The sequence below is a fragment of the Oncorhynchus tshawytscha genome, linkage group LG05 (assembly GCF_018296145.1).
Source record: "Oncorhynchus tshawytscha isolate Ot180627B linkage group LG05, Otsh_v2.0, whole genome shotgun sequence".
Taxonomy (NCBI): domain Eukaryota; kingdom Metazoa; phylum Chordata; class Actinopteri; order Salmoniformes; family Salmonidae; genus Oncorhynchus; species Oncorhynchus tshawytscha.
Genome location: NC_056433.1, coordinates 47,594,622 through 47,615,296, shown reverse-complemented (window position 1 = coordinate 47,615,296; position 20,675 = coordinate 47,594,622). Strand labels below are relative to the sequence as shown.

At 41.7% G+C, this 20,675-nt stretch overlaps 1 protein-coding gene across 5 annotated transcripts; it reads right to left on the bottom strand.

Annotated features, from left to right (window-relative positions):
* Positions 1–1,237: 1,237 nt before the first annotated feature.
* LOC112250688 (ELAV-like protein 1) lies at positions 1,238–19,574 on the bottom strand. 5 transcript variants are annotated; one of them, XM_024421041.1, is made up of 8 exons: positions 19,293–19,574; positions 15,206–15,265; positions 6,537–6,614; positions 6,158–6,356; positions 4,474–4,577; positions 3,620–3,773; positions 3,216–3,441; positions 1,238–2,982 (listed from the first exon to the last, which is right to left on the bottom strand). In XM_024421041.1, exons 2-8 carry the CDS (start codon positions 15,239–15,241, stop codon positions 2,655–2,657), a joined length of 1,125 nt encoding a protein of 374 aa, XP_024276809.1. In that variant the 5' UTR covers positions 15,242–15,265; positions 19,293–19,574; the 3' UTR covers positions 1,238–2,654. The 5 variants fall into 5 exon arrangements, with proteins under 5 accessions (XP_024276809.1, XP_024276811.1, XP_024276810.1 ...); XM_024421043.1 differs by having other exon boundaries at positions 6,182–6,356; XM_024421042.1 differs by having other exon boundaries at positions 19,340–19,574.
* Positions 19,575–20,675: the final 1,101 nt, after the last annotated feature.

The following is a 20,675-nucleotide window of genomic DNA, read 5'->3' as shown; positions in this document are numbered from 1 at the left end:
ACTCAAAGTGTAAATAGTCTAAAATAGACTCAATCAGTGCATTAAAATAGTCTAAAATAGACGTATTTTATTGGATCAGTATAATCACAACCAAATCTTGGTCTGGTCAGGGTTAAAGAACAGGAAAGGTGCATGCCACTGCCTGGTGGCTAAATTAGGTCACACTGGATGACACATTTTCAGGTCATGTGTACAGCTGTTTATAGGAGGGAGGGGGGCAATTTAACTGCAGCCCTCAATTCAAGCCCTCTGTTTCTCCAACAACACACACTGAGATGTTGAATACACAAGCCATTTGTAAACCTGGCAGGCTGGCACTTTGTGACCTACTATGCAGAAGGCATCCTGTGCTATAATCACATACAAGCCTTACTGTAGATAAAGCTGTAAAATGGACTTTGATGCTCCCAGCCTCTATCTGGGTCAAATTGACAATCTCCTGGAATCTATTTTTATGCCCAATTTTTTTTAAACAGACTTGTAATAAGGGATTCAACAATTCCACGCCAGGCAGTTTATTACAGTTGGCAAACAATGTCCAGATGTGGAAAATAAACATTTTCACTTTATCATCTTAAATGTAAAGACTAATTTGGCAGAGGCACTATGCAGCCAATTTTGTTGGATTTGATGGGAATGTGGTCAATAGAATAAGTTAACATGTGGATTATCAATGTTTCAGACGTGTGAGCCCTTATAGGATTGCTTAGCGTCAATGGTTTTCCCACAACTCAACCATCTTGGGTTTGCGTTAGGTTCTGGTTCTCATTGTAACTAAACCACCTTATAGCAAAAACAGCACTGTGTGAACTAATCATGGGTATTGAGCTTTTCATATCTACTATAGAAATAAAAGCTAGCTAGACCCTTTGATGTATCAACATTCATCAGGGTACATTATGGATTTTTAATCAGCTACATCATATGACTTATTACTCATTGGAGCATTCAACGCAGAAGTGTTTTTTGTTGTTGTTTTTGTGGCCATCGATACAGGATAAGGTTTCCATAAAAAAAAACTGCCCAACCTTTATCAGAAGACGACACCAAAAATAGCTGTGTTTGCTGTGTCGTTTAGAGGTTTTGTCCATCTGGTCAGTGCAGTACATTTCAGATCCTTCCAGAAGCTGAACACCCACACAAAGCCTAGGCGGTCTTAGTCTGTCGCAAGCCAGTCAAGCCCACAAGGGTTGGTTTCAGGGTAAAATGAAGGCAACTAGAACCAGAATAAAACAAATAGCTTTAACTTCTCACATGGAGAAGTGTTTTATTATTTGAGAATGGGGATGTTATCAGCTGTTACCAAAAATGTTTCATTCCTCAGCAAAAGACCAATACATACATTTTTCTGGACAGTCAAATGGAGAAAAAAAAAATCACTGACTGTACACACAAATCGCAGAAGTGGCCATAATGCACATCTAACTGGGAAACCGTGAGCTTCCCTTCCAGGACCATCATTTGGCCTTGTGAGGAAATACTAGCATATAAGAAACCCCATAACCAACCTCCTGCGTTACCTTGATTAGGTTCAAATTAACTGAACCAAGCAGACAGGCTTTCCAATTCAAATTAAGAGGTAAAGTATGGAGACATACTGGAGCCAAGTTGGAATGGTATTTAGTCATGTTTATGTAACTTTCAAATTAAAATGACCCAAATTAAAAGCAAAGTGTAACTTTCCAAAAATTTTCAAAACGGGAACAAACTAAAATTTCCACTACAAAAATGTTTAAATGGAAAGAGTAAAAAAAAAGATGACGGGAAACAAGGTGACATTGAAAGGCAGTTTCAATCAAATAAAAACACAAGACTAGGTACAGCTTGCATACTCAATTATCAAAATGACAGTTGACAGAAGAATATCTTCTAATCAACTGAATAATTTAAACCTTGAGGTTTCTATTACATTTCAGATATTAAAAGGATGTCAGAGGGCATGATTGGTGTGTGTGTGTGTGTGTGTGCGCGCATATATATTTATACACACACACCTCTTTTTTCTTTTTTCAGTCCTCCCCTTTGGTCACTCATTAAATAGCAATCTTTCCTCAAACCTATTCAAATCCCAAAAAATATCAAAATAAAGAGTCACTGCCAGCACATGCCCACTTCCACATCTAGAAGGGCAAGCTTGATCTAATACTCTGATGTGCCAATTTAGCAAAGGACGCTTGTGTTAAAAATGACAGAATGGAAGTGTAGAAAGACTCGAGGGATTCAAGGCCCGGATCAGAACTACTGATCATGATAAAATGGCTACGTAAAATATTGAGTAATTACAAGAAGGTAGGAATCAAACCATTAGACATGGCAGGATTTTGTATTGTCACCGTCAACCATGCATGTGGCACACAGACACACAAAACCCACAAGAATTGGACAACAACCTTTCTGCAAACTTCAGAACCCCTCCCCGTGCCCAACAAAAAACACAATGGCGTAGGTTATTTTAATGTCACAGCAAGAAGACACTACTTTTCTACTAGCTAAGAAATATTTAAGTGATAGTTAGCCTAGAAATTACATTATAAGAACCAAGTAGATATCCCCTTGCAAGAACAAATGTGTAGCCTTTCCAATCTCATTTAGTTCCCGCCCACTCCTCTATTATTGTAAGTATGGTAAACAAGTACCCCTTCACCCTTTTGGGTTTACTTGTGACCCCCCTTGCTGGTTTTGAAGGAAACCTGCAGTATCTTGTCTCCAAGCCGGTAACCGTTGAGGCTGGCAATGGCCATGGCCGCCTCCTCGTAGTTGGTCATGGTGACGAAGCCGAAGCCTTTGCATTTATTGGTGTTGAAGTCGCGGATGACCTTGACGTTGGTGACGGCTCCGAAGGGCCCGAACATCTGCCACAGGATGCCCTCGTCAGCGTCCTGGCCCAAGTTGTAGATGAAGATACACCAGCCGGCCGTGGAGTTCCCTTCAGCGCTGACCGTAGACATGCTGCTCATGTGGTCTACACTCATCGGAGAGAACCTGCCAGGGGCACAGAACAACGCTTCTTCAAATACTACTCCATAGATGCCAGTTTAAAATAACCCACAAACAAGGTGCAGGCCTGTTGACCAAGGAAATATAGAATATAAATCACTAACAAGTCAGGGGTCTAGGTTGACTGGGGTTCTAGTCTCAACTCCCAGAGATCACAAAAATACCCTTGCTAACAAACGGGCACTGACATGCATTGTGTAGTGCAGTCGGCCACTCACCTGAATCTCTGGGCCTGGTGGTGTACCGGGCCCCCAAAGCGCCGACCCTGGTTGTGGTAGAGCTGGTTGATGACCTGGGAGTTCTTGGCCTGGTTGGGGTTGGCAGCAAACTTCACTGTGATGGGCTCCGAGGCCCCAGGGGGTTTCTGCCCGTTCAGGTCTTTGATGGCATCCTCCGCCTCAGCCCGTTTGTCAAAGCGGATGAAGGCCACACCCCTGGACAGGCCTGAGAAGCAAGGGAAGAAAATGGAGAAGCCATTAATGGAATAGGCTACAGATGCCCAGAAATTGTTTTGCTCTAATAGTTAGGATTTGGAGAGTGGAAAGTCCACTTGAGTGGCATCCCTTGTGCTCATTTAATTGAGTCAGACTGAATGAGAAATATTTGTGCAGTGCCTGCCTACCTGAGGCCTGATCGACCAAGACACGCGAGTTGATGATCTGGCCATAGCGTGTGAACATATCCTCCACGTCTTTCTGTGTCATGGTCTTGGGCAGCCCACTAATGTAAAGATTGGCATCCTTAATACCGTCAGAGCTCGGCCTGGCGAAGGACACCTGATGAGAAGACAACAGGTCAGTTTCCATTGTGCAATTTATAGGGAAAATATTTATTTAAAAAATAATGCTTTGGAATTAATTTGACAAAATTACAAACATATTTTTTTATCCGATTCAAAATCAAAACTCCCAAAATGTCTCGTAAACTTTAAAAGAAAAACAAAAGAACAAAAAAATATTAAAAGCCACAAAATTCTGTCAGTGCTGAGCGAGAATGCACATTGCCGAGCAGCTACTTAATAAAATAAATATAATTTCTAAAAATGGGTTCATTTTGAAAAGTTAAGCTATAAAAGGAAAATAAAAATAAATGTAATTGTGAAATGATGCAGGGCTTTGAGTCGGCACGTCACACTCAAGCAAAATTAACTCTGCAATAACCAGTAGTGTTAAACTAAAAACTAAAGTAGTCTGAACAAAATTAATAAGCTTCAGTATAAATATGTGCCAAAAATAAAACCATGTCAGGTTACCCACACAGGCCAACTGCTTCAAATCAAACTTTCCAAAACCGATAAATTATAGAACAAAAACATTTAAATATTACATGATTGTTTAAGTAGACATGTTACCCAAATACCTTTATATGCTTTTGCAAATAGACACTTTGCAGGAGGGCTCCCCCTCAACTGCCCAGGGACTACTTGAGAAACATATCACATCAGTTGAAACATGAAAACACCTGATTGCACGTTACCTTGATAGTTTTAGACTGTAGTCTCAGCCCATTGAGGGTATTGATAGCCCTTTCTGCATCACTAGCGTTAACATAGTTAACAAATCCGTACCCTAAACTGTGGCCTGGAGAAAAAAAAAGGGGGAAAAAACAACAAAATAAAATAACAAAAGTTTGTCCATATTTACAGATTGGATACCAGTCTTCCCACAGGAGATATCAGCACAATGCATTTTGGCAAAAACATTTGCAAAGGAAAACATTTTCTGCGAAATATGGCTCAAGAAAAAAAGACCCACATTGAAATAGTGTAAATGAAAAAACATTTTTCAAATAGAAGGGAGTAACAGCCTTATATAATAACAGTAGATTAAAGCTTTAGTATTCTATCAAAATGATCCAGGGGTCACGTTAATGCAGGATTCTGAAAAAGGTCAAACAGAAAAAATATATCTTGCTGCATTTTAGTAAACGCAGATCAAAAATGGTCAATTCTGCTCGGCTTCAGTTCGCGCAAAATCATTAAATGTAAAAGGACTTATTTCGTGCGTCGGTTGCACTTCGCTCAGATTCAAAAAGGCACTCGCACATCTATGCCATCTTTGTTGCAGGTGCATAGTAAATGGAATAAGATGAGAAAAATGAAGAAACCAGCAGACTGATCTTGCTAGTATCACTGCTCTTTATTAAGCTTTACGTAACGGCCTCAAGGACTTCGTCAGAGCTTTTGGGGGCCTTGAGGCCGATACATAAAGCTTAATAAAAAGCAGTGATACTAGCAAGAGCAGTGTGCATGTTTCTTATTTTTTCCTCACCTCCACTCAGATAAAGTATCTTTGCTCATCATTGGATCACCAGACTCACTGATGTGTAGTGTACTTTTCTCCAGTACTTTCCTCCGGTGTAGTTTTTCTTCAGTAGTAGGTTAAAATGCAAGACTAACTTCAAGTAAAACACTTGACTTACAATATAAAATGCAGGTGAAATGTTTTTTTAAATGGTCTGCGTTGTGAAAATGCAGATTTATGAAAAGCTAATGCGACCCTTGATATCGAACACTTAATTTAAAAAAAACTTGAACGTCCTCTTTCCAATAAATATTCACACATTACAATTTGAAATTAAATAGAATCCCATTATAACTACTCACCAAAGAAAATGTATTTAATGCTTGGTTTTACAATATGGAGTTATCACCAAATCTAATAACATAGAGCAGCCATAATGCCCAATGAATCAAGAAAACAACCGCAAAGACCATAAACAAAACTCCAAAGACCACCATTAAAAGAGATACTCAAGTAACAAAAGTTTAAAGAACAGATGTAACAAGGTGTAATATATAGCACAGAAAAACAGGAGTTGAAAAAAATAATAAAAATACTATCCCTGATCCCAACACTAAATCAGGTAGTCTGCAATAAAAAATATAAAAAATAAACATTTTAGGAAACACACAGGAGTTGCATACAAAGTCAAATACAATTACGGTAACCAACAAATACTGCATTGAATTTACAGAGTAGTAATAAAGAAAGAAAATATTGGTAAAGTCAAACAAAAATATTTGATGTCACATTCAACATCAGACTTTTGTAGTGGACTACATGTGCAGACAGACACAGAAGGTCAGGGCCATGTACCACCTTATGGAGAGTGATTCAAGTAAATTAACTGAGGTCAAAAGAAAAGGGTTTGGACTCACTCTGGTTTTTGTGATAGGGATTACCTGCCACTTTATCGCGGATGAGTTTGGCAGACTCCACCTCTCCGATGCTGCTGAAGAGACTCCGCAACTCGTCCTGGCTCATGTTTTGGGGCAGGTAATTGACGATAAGGTTGGTTTTGGCATCTTTAGGCTCATCTGCCATGTGTTCGTCGTAATCGTTATCATAAACTACTTGCTATAATTTCACAAGAATGGGATGAGAGGAAGTGAGCCATTCTGAAGACAACTTCATCAAGGGTGAGAAACAGTAAACTAGATCCAATCATTGAGAATGCTGCCCATGTTCCAAAAGAATAAGACATGCAAAACAGAATACTTTCTCAAAATACAGCCAAAGTTAAATCGGTGGACTTACCTTTATGTTAATTGAACCCTTACTTCCATGCCGCTGTGACTCCCTGTTGTCACCCTGACAACTCTGTACCTCACACACCTGCAAAAGAAACACAGGTTAATTTACAATCCTTTGATGCAGACAACTGAGCACTTGACACCATTCCACTCCTTTTCCCAGTTCTTGTCCATTTCACAACAGTCATAATACAATGCAGGCCAAAACTTCTACGCAACAGCACAATGCATCCCAGTGGGCATACAACATGATAAAGACGTATTTTACTGGTTGAAATCTGGTCGGATCGTCTTATAACCAGATCACAACCAGATGAGTGTTTTTCAAGAAATCTTAATTTAGTTGATATTTGGTTCAAATCTGACCAGTTATCCACACTGAACAAACATATTAAAAGCAACAATTTAAAAGATTTTACTGCGTTAGTGTTCATAAGGAAGTCAAATAAATAAATTAGGCCCTAATCTATGGATTTCACATGACTGCCTCATGCAGCATGACATCGCTTTTGCATGGTTGATCAGCTTGTTGATTGTGGCTTGTGGAATGTTGTCCCACTACTCTTCAATGGCTGTATGAGGTTGCTGGAACACGCTGTCGTACACGTCGATCCAAAGCATCCCAAATATGCTCAATGGGTAACATGTCTGGTGAGTATGCAGGTCATAGAAAAACTGGGATAGTGTCAGCTTCTGGAAATTATGTGCAGATCCTTGCAACATGGGTCTGTGGCAACAACAACAACAACAACAAGCAGGACTCAAACACCCCACAGGGCAGACATCCCAATTATTCGCAAAAGGAAGCGACGCAGGGGAAGAAGAGCCGGATGCCTCGTCCGGATCCGCAGAAGACGTTACCGTCAATATTACTCGCCAACGTGCAATCATTGGACAATAAACTAGACGGAGGTACGATCATGAATATCCTACAAATGGGACATCAAAAACTGTAAAAACTATATGTTTCACGGAATCGGAGCTGAATGACATGGATATTCAGCTAGCGGGATACACGCTGCACTGGCAGGATAGAACAGCACACTCTGGTAAGACGGGGGGTGCACGTAATCTAAGGAGGTCTCTAGATTTTGCTTGCCTGAAGTAGAGTATATTGTGATAAACTGCAGGCCATACTACTTGCCTAGAGAGTTCTCAGCTATACTTTTCGTGGCTGTTTATTTACCACCACAGACAGATGCTGGCACTAAGACCGCACTCAGTCAGCTGAGTAAGGAAATAAGCAAACAGGAAACCACTCACCCAGAGGCGGCGCTCCTAGTGGCCGGAGACTTTAATGCAGGGAAACTTAAATCAGTTCTACCAAATCTCTAACATGTTAAATGTGCAACCAGAGGAAAAAAATTATAATTCTAGATCACCTGTCACACACAGAGATGCGTACAAAGCTCTCCCTCGCCCTCCATTTGGCAAATCTGACCATAATTCTATCCTCCTGATTACAAGCAAAAATTAAAGCAGGAAGCACCAGTGACTCGGTCTATAAAAAAAATGGTCAGATGAAGCAGATGCTAAACTACAGGACTGCTTTGCTATCAGACTGGAACATGTTCCGGGATTCTTCCGATGACATTGAGGAATACATCACATCAGTCACTGGCTTTATCAATAAGTGCATTGAGGACGTCGTCCCCACAGTGACTGTACGTACATACCCCAACCAGAAGCCATGGATTACAGGCAACATTCGCACTGAGCTAAAGGGTAGAGCTGCCGCTTTCAAGGTGCGGGACTCTAACCTGGAACATTACAAGAAATCCCGCTATGCCCTGCGACGAACCATCAAATAGGCAAAGCGTCAATACAGGGCTAAGATTGAATCATACTACACCGGCTCCAACACTCGTCGGATGTGGCAGGGCTTGCAAACTATTACAGACTACAAAAGGGAAGCACAGCCGCGAGCTGCCCAGTGACACGAGCCTACCAGACGAGCTAAATCACTATGCTCACTTTGAGGGAAGGAACACTGAGGCATGCATGAGAGCATCAGCTGTTCCGGACGACTGTGTGATCACGCTCTCCATAGCCGACGTGAGTAAGACATTTAAACAGGTCAACATACACAAGGCTACGGGGCCAGACGGATTACCAGGACGTGTGCTCCGGGCATGTGCTGACCAACTGGCAGGTGTCTTCACTGACATTTTCAACACCCAGTGTCTGAGTCTGTAATACCAACATGCTTCAAGCAGACCACCATAGTCCCTGTGCCCAAGAACACAAAGGCAACCTGCCTAAATGACTACAGACCCGTAGCACTCACGTCCGTAGCCATGAAGTGCTTTGAAAGGCTGGTAATGGCTCACATCAACACCATTATCCCAGAAACCCTAGACCTCCAATTTGCATGCCGCCCAAACAGATCCACAGATGATGCAATCTCTATTGCACTCCACACTGCCCTTTCCCACCTGGACAAAAGGAACACCTATATGAGAATGCTGTTCATTGACGACAGCTCAGCGGTCAACACCATAGTACCCTCAAAGCTCATCACCAATCTAAGGATCCTGGGACTAACCACCTCACTCTGCAACTGGATCCTGGACTTCCTGACAGGCCACCCCCAGGTGGTGAGGGTAGATAGCAACACATCTGCCACGCTGATCCTCAACACTGGAGCTCCCCAGGGGTGCATGCTCAGTCCCCTCCTGTAGTCCCTGTTCACCCATGACTGCATGGCCAGGCACGACTCCAACACCATCATTAAGTTTGCTGACGACACAACAGTGGTAGGCCTGATCACCGACGAGACAGCCTATAAGGAGGAGGTCAGAGACCTGGCCGTGTGGTGCCACACCCGCAACGTAACCAAGACTAAGGAGATGATTGTGGACTACAGGAAAAGAAGCACCGAGCATGTCCCCATTCTCATCGACAGGGCTGTAGTGGAGCAGGTTGAGAGCTTCTAATTCCATGGTGTCCACATCACCAACAAACTAGAAAGGTCCAAACACACCAAGACAGTCGTGAAGAGGGCACGACAAAGCATATATTCCCCCTCATGAAACTAAAAAGATTTGGCATGGGTCCTGAGATCCTCAAAAGGTTCTACAGCTGCAACATGGAGAGCATCCTGACCAGTTGCATCACTGCCTGGTACGGCAATTGCTCAGCCTCCGACCACAAGGCACTTCAGAGGGTAGTGCATACAGCCCAGTACATCACTGGAGCAAAGCTGCCTGCCATCCAGGACCTCTACACCAGGCAGTATCAGAGGAAGGCCCTAAAAATTGTTGAAGTCCCCAGCCACAGACTGTTCTCTCTACTACCACATGGCAAGTGGTACAGGAATGACAAGTCTAGGACAAAAAGGCTTCTTAACACTTTTTACCCCCAAGCCATAAGACTCCTGAACAGGTAACCAAATGGTAACCCGGACTATTTGCATTGTGTGCCTCCCCCCAACCCCTCTTTCTGCTGCTACTCTCTGTTCATCATATATGCATAGTCACTTTAACGATACGTACCTACTACCTCAATAAGCCTGACTAACAGGTGCCTGTATATAGCCGTGTTACTCTTTTGTCAAATGTCTTTTTACTGTTGTTTTATTTCTTTACTTACCGACACACACTTTGTTTTTTGCACCGCTGGTTAGAGCCTGTAAGTAAGCATTTCAATGTAAGGTCTACCTACACCTGTTGTATTCGGCGCACATGACAAATAAACTTTGATTTGATCTGAAGTGGCAGCGGATGAATGGCAAGAAAATGGGCCTCAGGATCTCGTCACGCTATCTGTGCATTCAAATTTGCCGTCGATAAAATGCAATCATGTTCTTTTTCCGTAGCTTATGCCTGCCCATACCATAACCCCACCATCGAGCAAACCGCTCACCCACACAATTCCATACACGTGTCTGCCATCTGCCCGGTACAGTTGTAACCACCCATGAAGAGCATACTGCTCCAGCTTGCCAGTGGCCATCAAAGGTGAGCATTTAACCACTGAAATCAGTTACCACTGCAAACTTCAGTCAAGTCAAGATCCTGGTGAGGATGACGAGCACGCAGATGAGCTTCCCGGAGACGTTTTCTGACAGTTTGTGCAGAAATTCTTCGGTTGTGCCAACCCCCAGTTTCATCAGCTATTCGGGTGGCTGGTCCGAGACGATCCCGCAGGTGAAGAAGCCAGATGTGGATGGTCTGGGCTGGCGTGGTTACATGTGTTCTGCGGTTGGGAGGCCGGTTGGTTGCACTGCCAATTTCACAAAAAACAACAAATGGTGGTGGTGGTTTATGGTAGAGAAATGAACATTTAATTATTTGGCAACAGCTCTGGTGGACATTCCTGCAGTCAGTATGGTAAAAATCGCACACTCCCTCAAAACTTGGGACATCGGTGGCATTGTGTTGTGACAAAGCTGCACAGTGGCATTTTACTGTCCCCAGCCCAATGTGATCCTGATCATGCTGTTTAATCAGCTTCTTGTTATGCCACACCTGTCAGGTGGTTGGATTATCTTGGCAAAGGAGAAATTCTCACTAAAAAAGATGGAAACAAATGTGGTCAAATAATTTATAAAAGCTTTTTGTACGTATGGAACATTTCTGGGATCTTTTATTTCAGCTCATGAAACATGGGACTAACTCTTTACATGTTGCATTTATATTTTTGTTCAGTGTATAAACATGATTACTTCATGTTTCAGCATGATATGAACAGCCCCATGTCGCAAGGATCTGTGCACACTTCCTGGAAGCTGAAAATGTCCCAGACATGTCAACCATTGAGCATGTTCGGGATGCTCTGGATTTGTGTGTACATGTTCCAGTTCCCGCCAATATCTGGCAAACTCACACAGCTTGAAGAGGAGTGGGACAACATTCCACGAGCAACAGCCTAATCAACTCTATGCAAAGAAGATGTGTCACGCATATCTGTATTACCAGTCATATGAAAAACAAAGATTAGGACCTAATGAAATTATTTGAATGACTAACGTTATATGAACTGTAACATCTTTGAAATTGCTGCATGTTGCATTTCTATTCAGTTTATATGAGCAAGATGCTCTTTTTTGAAGACATTTATTTTTTATTCTTTCATTTATTCTTTATTTAAAGTGTTAGATTCTGGGTTAAACTTGGAACATTGTTATACTAGAGACATGATACATGTGGTATCATTCCCAGACTATGTATATTGTTACAGGAGATAGTTGTCCTCCCTCTCCTACGAGCTAACTGTGCACAATATAGGGACTATTATGACGTTAAATTGAACATTACATATACCCAGATCATGGTGACAGAAGAGATAGTGGTGGCATTTCAGACACTATGGTAAACTTTCAAGAAACCTGTGGCTCAGAGTTTTGTTAGGTTGGATATTCTTCAACTCATTAATCTCTTTCCCAATTTCTAACAGCCGGCGAACACTTGACAGATTACATGCAGTAGTTATTCTCACGGCAGTCGCTGTAGGGACCGTAATTGAAGGAGGCTGTAATCATGGGCCATGTTAGTAGTAGCAGGGGTTACTTTAGTAGCATTGTTGGGTTATCAGTTAATGAGGACTCATGTCACATGGCTGGGGAGCTGCGAGACCGATGGGAAACAGGGGCTGTTATTCAAATGTCACAAATTAGTGATCTTGCCATAAGGGGGAGTCCATGTTGTCAGGAAATGACCCATTCGTCGCAGTGCGTTTATCCTTAGGTGAAAGCAGCACATGAGGAGCAGGAGATAACCAAGGGCAGGGGCTGAATTCTGGAGAGTGAGTGTACATCAAGATGCACCGGGCAGGGTGTTGGGACAGCGTTGGTCTGGTCCACACACAGTACTCCTTACAGCACCTGCAGCGGTAAAGATAGTCATGTCTCTCCTCGGTGGGTGCACAGTTCTCACGGGAAGTGAGGTCCAGCTGCATAATGGGTGAGCTTGAGGACACCATGACAGAGGAAGTGGAGCTAGAGAGACTAGATTCCACTGTAGGCATGCAGATGGGTTGGGTCTGGGAGCTACTTTAACATCATAGTTGGGTTAGCCGTTTTTGGTTAATGCATCATTTGAAAGGATAGATGTTGGGGGTAATTGTACTCTCAACAACATGTTGAAGGCATTGATGTGAAAGCATATACAGTGAGTTACCTCAAGAGGATGAAGCATAGATTAGGGATACACACTTGCCTATCAGGTGACGTGTCTATCAGGTGGCAATGGAGGAGATGGGGAATAAAGTGAAAATGACATGACTTGGGAACACCTCTCGGAACCTGGGGCCGTAAAGGCGAAGACTGGGCGAAAGCATGAGGAGGCTTTTTAGGGCTTTCATTTTTGTGGAATCCAGCAGAAAAGTATTCTGGAGGCATAGAGTCAGGTGAAAAGAGAGTTGGTATTGTCATGGTCTCAGACTGTGGGTTTCATGCATATATAATTAAGCATACGTAACGGATGTGAAATTGCTAGCTAGTTAGCGGTGGTGCACGCTAATATCGGTGACGTCACTTGCTCTGAGACCTTGAAGTAGTGGTTCCCCTTGCTCTGCAAGGGCCACGGCTTTTGTGGAGCGATGGGCAACGATGCTTCGTGGGTGACTGTTGTTGATGTGTGCGCAGAGGGTCCCTGGTTCGAGCCCGGGTATGGGCGAGGGGACGGACTAAAGTTATACTGTTACACATAGCTTACCACATTGTTAATACTGTTATGTTTTGTGTTTCTCGTTGCTTTGCAAGTTTTGTGCCATCACTCTCTTAGGAACCAGAGGGAGAAAGCGGAGAAACTAAAAGCAGCTCCAGCTGAAGCGGAGGAAGCTAACAACTTCAGCTGGAATGGCATTGTGTTGTGTGATGAAGAGTGTGCATATAGACCAATGGTCATAAGCATAACTGGGAATGTCAATCATTTTTTTGTTATCATCATTATTTAGTCAATTTAAGTAATTTCCTAGTGTTGAACAGTATGGAGTTAAATGTTCCAAACGGGGGACTGTTAGATTCTGGGTTAAACTTGGAACATTATTATACTAGAGACATGATACATCAGAAGTAATACTCTAGTATCTGAGGAGTGATAGAGACTGGTTTTTACATCAGAAGTTAATGGTTATCTGTATGAGCCAGATGGATTTGGAATGTGCTGGGTAGAGGGGAGGCAGTCACAGGATTGCTATCGGTGATACGGGTGGAGGCATCAAGGGGGTTGAGGTCAGGCCAACTTAAGGTAGAGAGAACGGTTTAACACCCCATCCTGTCGAACCATAAAATATATAAGGGTTGGAGAGAAGGAGGAGTGCATCTTAATTCGATATATATACAGTGGGGCAAAAAAGTATTTAGTCAGCGACCAATTGTGCAAGTTCTCCCACTTAAAAAGGAGAGAGGCCTGTAATTTACATCATAGGAGGAGCCTCTTAAAGAAGTTACAGGTCTGTGAGAGCCAGAAATCTTGCTTGTTTGTAGGTGACCAAATACTTATTTTCCACCATAATTTGCAAATAAATTCATTCTGGATTTTTTTCTTCTCATTTTGTCTGTCACAGTTGAAGTGTACCTATGATGAAAATTACAGGCCTCTCATCTTTTTAATTGGTGGCTGACTAAATACTTTTTGCCCCACTGTACATACACCCACTTGTGTTGGTGGAAACATGTTCTGGCTAATGCAGCTGTATTTATCCTCTGGGAGGAAGTAAACTTGGTTAAGCTTTCATAGTGCCTGTAGAGTTTTTACACTCAAGAGTTAGAACCTAACACTAGGCAAGTCAGTTCAGAACAAATTCTTATTTACAATGACAGCCTAGGAACTGCCTACTTCAGGGGCAGAATGACAGATTTTTACTTGGTCGGCTCAGGGATTCGATCTAGCAACCTTTCAGTTACCGGTCCAACGCTCTAACCACTAGGCTACCTGCCACCCCTCTAAGCTATAACTGCGAAACTTTTAGCCAGCTGAGTCCAAAGTTTCTTCAGGGATGTCCGTTTCAAATCTCAGACTGATAAAGTTGAAATGTGCCGATTCTCTTCACTGCAGATCTGACCCATCACACCACTCTTCAAGAGGGCCACCATGCTCCAGTTCACCTTCTGTGCTCAGAGGTCCTTGATGAGGATCTACCCCACCCCGCCACTCTTAATCATTAATAAAATAAAACAATGGGACTTTATATACTCTGTACCAGTATTTCTATGCGTGTAAAGCCTGTGGGTGAATTATTAAACAATTACTGTATGCAGATGTGCAATTTTGTTAAAACATTTGTTTTTGCCATTGCGTGATTTATTTTAAATGTAAGAATATACGTTTCAGATTCCAACTTTAATTGGTAACTTGGAAAATAAATAGAAATATAATGAACAATGTTTTCAATATCCAACTATCCTCCAAAATACTTTTTACAGTAGGTAATATACTGCAGTCAGGTGGTCATTACCAGGTTATGATAAGTGATAAGGTCTTAACTATGACCAGTAGGCTACATAATATAGGTGGTCAGAATGATGACCATTTGGTCAGATTAAAAGGTCACAATTATGACCAACTGGTTGTTTAGTTGGTCAGAAAAATGCATCATATTCTGGTCAGTAAAAAGACGTGAAAAAAAACGTGTCCCTTTTGAACCAGAATAAAACGTCTTTTCAACCTGGTTTTGCCCACTGGGATAGTTACAAAATAACTTTCAAAAACATTTGACAGAGCCACTCACTTTGAGGTATCTGATGTGTCCCCTTCTGACTGCCATGTAGATGCTTCACAAATGCAGATGCTGAAATAAAAAAAAAGTAACAGTTCGCTACAAATGAACAAACAAGTCAGGCGGAGGGGGTCCTAGCTGAACCAGTATCTTGGCAAAGGAGAGGATGAATATGACGAGATCTACTTTCTGCCCAGAAAGCTACCATTCAAGCACCGATAGAACAACGAGACATTTATAAATCTGTTGAAATATCTGTGAAGAAACCACTTGGCGTATCCACTCACTACCAAATATGGTAGAGAGGAAGCCGACTAGTCGGTAGTGGGAGAAGATGGAATGAGATGGGGATTTTGGCCGAGATTCACCAAATTCTCTCATCGATTAAACATTTACAGTTGAAGTCAGAAGTTTACATACACCTTAGCCAAATACATTTAAACTCAGTTTCACAATTCCTGACATTTAATCCTAGTAAAAATCCCCCATTTTAGGTCAGTTAGGATCACCACTTCAGTTTAAGAATGTGAAATGTCAGAATAATAGTAGAGTAATTTACTTCAGCATTTCTTTCTTTCATCACATTCCCAGTGGGTCAGAAGTTTACACACACTCAATTAGTATTTGGTAGCATTGCCTTTCAATGGTTTAACTTGGGTCAAACGTTTCAGATAGCCTTACACAAGCTTCCCACAATATGTTGGGTGAATTATGGCCAATTCCTCCTGACAGAGCTGGTGTAACTGAGTCAGGTTTGAAGGCTTCCTTGCTCGCACAAGCTTTTTCAGTTCTGCCCATAAATTTTACGGTCAGGGCTTTGTGATGGCCCACTCCAATACCTTGACTTTGTTGTCCTTAAGCCATTTTGCCACAACTTTGGAAGTATGCTTGTGGTCATTGTCCATTTGGAAGACCCATTTGTGACCAAGCTTTAACTTCCTGACTGATGTCTTAAGATGTTGCTTCAATACATCTCCATAATTTTACTTCCTCATGATGCCATCTATTTTGTGAAGTGCACCAGTCCCTCCTGCAGCAAAGCACCTCCACAACATGATGCTGCCACCCCCATGCTTCACGGTTGGGATGGTGTTCTTTGACTTGCAAGCCTCCCCCTTTCTCCTCCAAACATAGTGATGGTCATTATGGCCAAACAGTTCCATTTTTGTTTCATCAGAGCAGAGGACATTTCTCCAAAAAGTACGATCTTTGTCCCCATGTGCAGTTGCAAACCGTAGTCTGGCTTTTTTATGGCGGGTTTGGAGCAGTGGCTTCTTCCTTGCTGAGCGGCCATTCAGTTTATGTCGATATAGGTTTCATTTACTGCAGATATAGATACTTTTGTACCCGTTTCCTCCAGCATCTTCACAAGGTCCTTTGCTGTTGTTCTGGGATTGATTTGCACTTTTTACACCAAAATACGTTCATCTCTAGGAGACAGAACGTGTCTCCTTCCTGAGCAGTATGATGGCTGCATGGTGGCTATACTTGCATACTATTGTTTATACAGATGAACATGGTACTTTCAGATGTTTGGAAATTGCTCCCAAAGATGAACCAGACTCGTGGAGGTCTAAAAAGAAATCTGAGGTCTTGGCTGGTTTCTTTTGATTTCCCCATGATGTCAAGCAAAGAGGCACTGAGTTTGAAGGTAGGCCTTGAAATACATCCACAGGTACACCTTCAATTGACTCAAATGATGTCAATTAGCATATCAGAAGCTTCTAAAGCCATGACATAGTTTTCTGGAATTTTCCAAGCTGTTTATAGGCAGTCAACTTAGTGTATGTAAACTTCTGACCCACTGGAATTGTGATACAGTGAATTATAAGTGAAGTAATCTGTCTGTAAACAATTGTTGGAAAAAACACTTGTGTCATGCAGAAAGTAGATGTCTATAATCTGTTTTGAACAGTGGACTAAGTTTTAAATTGCGTTGTTTAGGACGGCAAAGGCGAAATGAGTAATTGCAAATGCACACTTCAGAGTAGGCATTCCTTAATATAAATATGCAATGCATGACTGTGCCAGATTGCAGAAAAACTGATGAATTTACAAATGTGCAACACCCGCTGAATAGGACCAGTGTGAGCAAAAACATTTATTAAATTAAATTGTTGCCAGCAGCACAGTTAGTCACCAACGATCTGGATAACCTGAAAACAGCCTAACCGGCGAGTAAAATGGTACGAGTGAAGTGCTCTCTCATTTTATGTCTGGAAATAACTAGCAAGCTAGCCAACGTTAGCTTGGGTGCTTGACTATCATTTTAAGGTCAGAACCCTCGGGTCAACCCTAATCCTCCGCCAGAGCGTCCAGTGTGGGCTCTGAATGCTCTGAATTTACATACGCCCAGAACGCACTCTGGAAATCCAGGGGGTACCTTCATAAATGCACTCTGGCTATCTACTCCAATTTCAGAGCACTCCTCTAAGTGTGCCATAGCGCAGAATAACGGATGAATTTACGAACGCTCAACACCCATTGAATATGGCCAGTGTCCGTAAACGTCGGCAAAAACGCGTAATTCAATTGTTGCCAGCAGCAGTTACAGTCACCAACGATCTGGATAACATGAAAACAGCTTTGCTAGGGCGAGTATAATGGTCAGCGGGGAACAATCTGGCAAGCTCTGAATTATTTCAGTGTTGCCAGAATGTCCATTCGTAAATTAAGAGCGTTTCGCGCACGGAGCGGTCAGAGTGCACACTGGAGGCTCTGGCTGAGGAGTAGTGTTGAGTCGAGCATTCTGACCTCACAACGGCAGTCAAGTACACAAGCTAATGTTGGCTATCTACTTCCAGACATAAAATGAGAGAACACTTCACTCTGACCATTTTACTTAACCTAGCAAAGCTGGTTAAACTGTGGACGTTTGCTGACACCGACATATTCAACGGGTGTTGAGCGTTTGTAAATTCGTCAGTTATTATGCGCTCTGACACTCAGATGAGTGCGCTCTACAATCGGAGTAGATAGCCAGAGTGACTTTATGAACACACCCCAGATTGGATTTACGACAAAAAAAAACTGGTTGATGTGTTCCCATTAGAAACGACAGGCTGTGGTCTATCTTGGTTAAGTTATAAAAATATGTGGTTCAAGCTATCCTTCACCAGCTCAAAATATTTCCGTTACTCACCAAATATGCCTGCAACTATTGTAATTTACTGCCGTTACTCCCGGTATGTACTTCCAAAAAAATCGAAATAAAAATGCACAACAACCGATGTTTTGTATGCATTGTTCTTGACTGGAAGAGGTTTTAAAAAAAACGATACATTAACATTTTTTCTGTGGCTTGTACATTTTTATGTAGACCTTTTTTGGAAGTAGATACCGGGCGTAACGGCAGTAAATGAAGATCGTTGCAGGCAGGGCAGGCATATTTGGGAGCCAATGAGCTCGATTAAAGACGGGTTTATTGCTCTATTTGGCGCGATTTATGCTCAAATTGCATGTAGTAACGTCGTTAATTTGACTAACTAGCTAACGTTAGCCAGTACTGGCAGCTTTGGACCAGACGAGGACGAAATGGACTCAACAGTCAGATAACGTTAAGACGTAACGTTAGCTGACCATCTTTGGCAGTATGCAGTAACTAACTAACACCAATGATGGTCGATAAATGAAAATCGTTCACTCAGGCAGTTTACCATTGAAAAGTGTGTCTACGTAATGACCGGGGGTGGCTCACAGACACCAATCATGCGATAACTGCCTAGTCTACTTAAGTCATTGAAACCAGACTTTAAAAAAAAAATTCGTTCCCCTATTATTCACCTCTGGCTAACACTATTAGCGAACTATCAATGCAAGTTTGGCATATGTTTATAAGCCATATGTCTTGCATTAGTGAACACCGCAGACAATACGAGACGGTAGGAAATAAATAGATAGCTTGCTATTTAGGTAACATTAGTAAATAAAGGCATAGTAGCATTCGCTAGCTACTAACGTTACTAGGCCGGTTTGTCTGGACCGCATTGCACATACATAGTTAGTGAACGTTACCTACTTAACTTACTAGCTAGTTACATTGTGCACGAATGGGAAAGATAACTAGGTCACTAAATACATTGTCATTGGATTAACGTACCTGCTTTACCGCTACTCCTGTGATTAATAATAGGCCGAAAAACTGACCTGTACGCGGAAACCAATTTAGAAACAAATCTGCGGCGACCAAGCTAGCCAGCTATTTTTTTTTTCTCTCTTCCGTCCAACAAAAATTAAACACCGGTGGCGCTAACACGCGCAGTCGTGTGGTTGCGACACAGTCTCTCATTAACTATGTACAAATAAGCACAAAGTTTTTTATGTACTAAATAATAGAACACACTCATGACGCATCTCGCTCACAACTGTAACGCCGAAGACCTGATGCCACGCCCATTCTGAATTCCTTTAAACTTGATGCGAGTTTGTGCTATTAGTACAAATAAACATAACTGCTTATTTGGATGTAGCTAGCTATTTTACTGTTAGAACGCAAGGTTCGCCATCGGACAAGAATTGAGCCGTAATATAGCATTTTCTGTATTTCGACCCGTATAACTCTAAACTCTTATTTTATTTCACCTAGTTACGCGTATTGGTTCACCTTGTAGACAAGTGATATTTATTCACTCTGGCCAACCGTATCTTGTATGCTAACGTTAGCTCTTTGGTTCAAAGTGAACATTTGGGGCTTTTTAGCTAGCTACTCGCTGTTATTAATTATGTAAAAAGACAATATCAATTGTTTAAGCACATGGAAATCATTGTTTTGTGAATTATTGAGTTATTTATTTCATGACTTAAAAGTGGCGGGCTGTGAGTGACGGACTGTGAAACTCAATCTCCCATGATTCCGTAGTACCGGAACTTACTATCATCATTTGTACCGGAACTGATAGTGTTGTGTTCGTTGTTGTTACACTTCAGTGGTTGTGTGGAATACTTCACCCAACTTAAAATAAGAAATTACTCTGCATATAATACATACCATATAATAAACAATTTTAATTAGATCTTTGATGGTGTACTGTAGCTAGTTTATTTATTGCCTGTATGTGTCCCATATAACTGATTCCAAAGTTACACTTGTGTCTGCACATTTAAAACTGTAAACTAAGTCTCTTTTCGCTGCCTGTATATCAATTGTGCAAATGTGAATATACAAATATAGTTAATAAATAATAATACCAGGATTGCTCACACCTAATATTTGAGTGAATTAAAGCAGAGCAATAACAAAAACATTTGAGTGTTAACTGTGGAGGCTTTTGCTTTTACACAATATAATGAAATCCCACAATAAGAAAATTCACCTATCCCCACAATAACGAATCCTTGTCCTTGGTGACTTAATTTTTATTTGACCTTTAATGACCCAATAAGGGTTAAAACAAAAATGTAAAATGTGGTTGGGAAACCCTGCATTAAAGAAACTCCAAGAGAGATGCCAAGAGCGAGATCTCCCTTGCGGGATTTCTTAACA

Excerpts from the sequence above, each read along its gene's own strand:
- LOC112250688 (XM_024421041.1), bottom strand. The coding sequence starts at position 15,241 with ATGGCAGTCAGAAGGGGACACATCAGATACCTCAAA. Across the intron at positions 4,578-6,157 it reads TCCCTATCACAAAAACCAGA|GCCACAGTTTAGGGTACGGA; the intron begins GTGAGTCCAAAC and ends TTTTTTCTCCAG. Across the intron at positions 2,983-3,215 it reads CACCAGGCCCAGAGATTCAG|GTTCTCTCCGATGAGTGTAG; the intron begins GTGAGTGGCCGA and ends TGCCCCTGGCAG.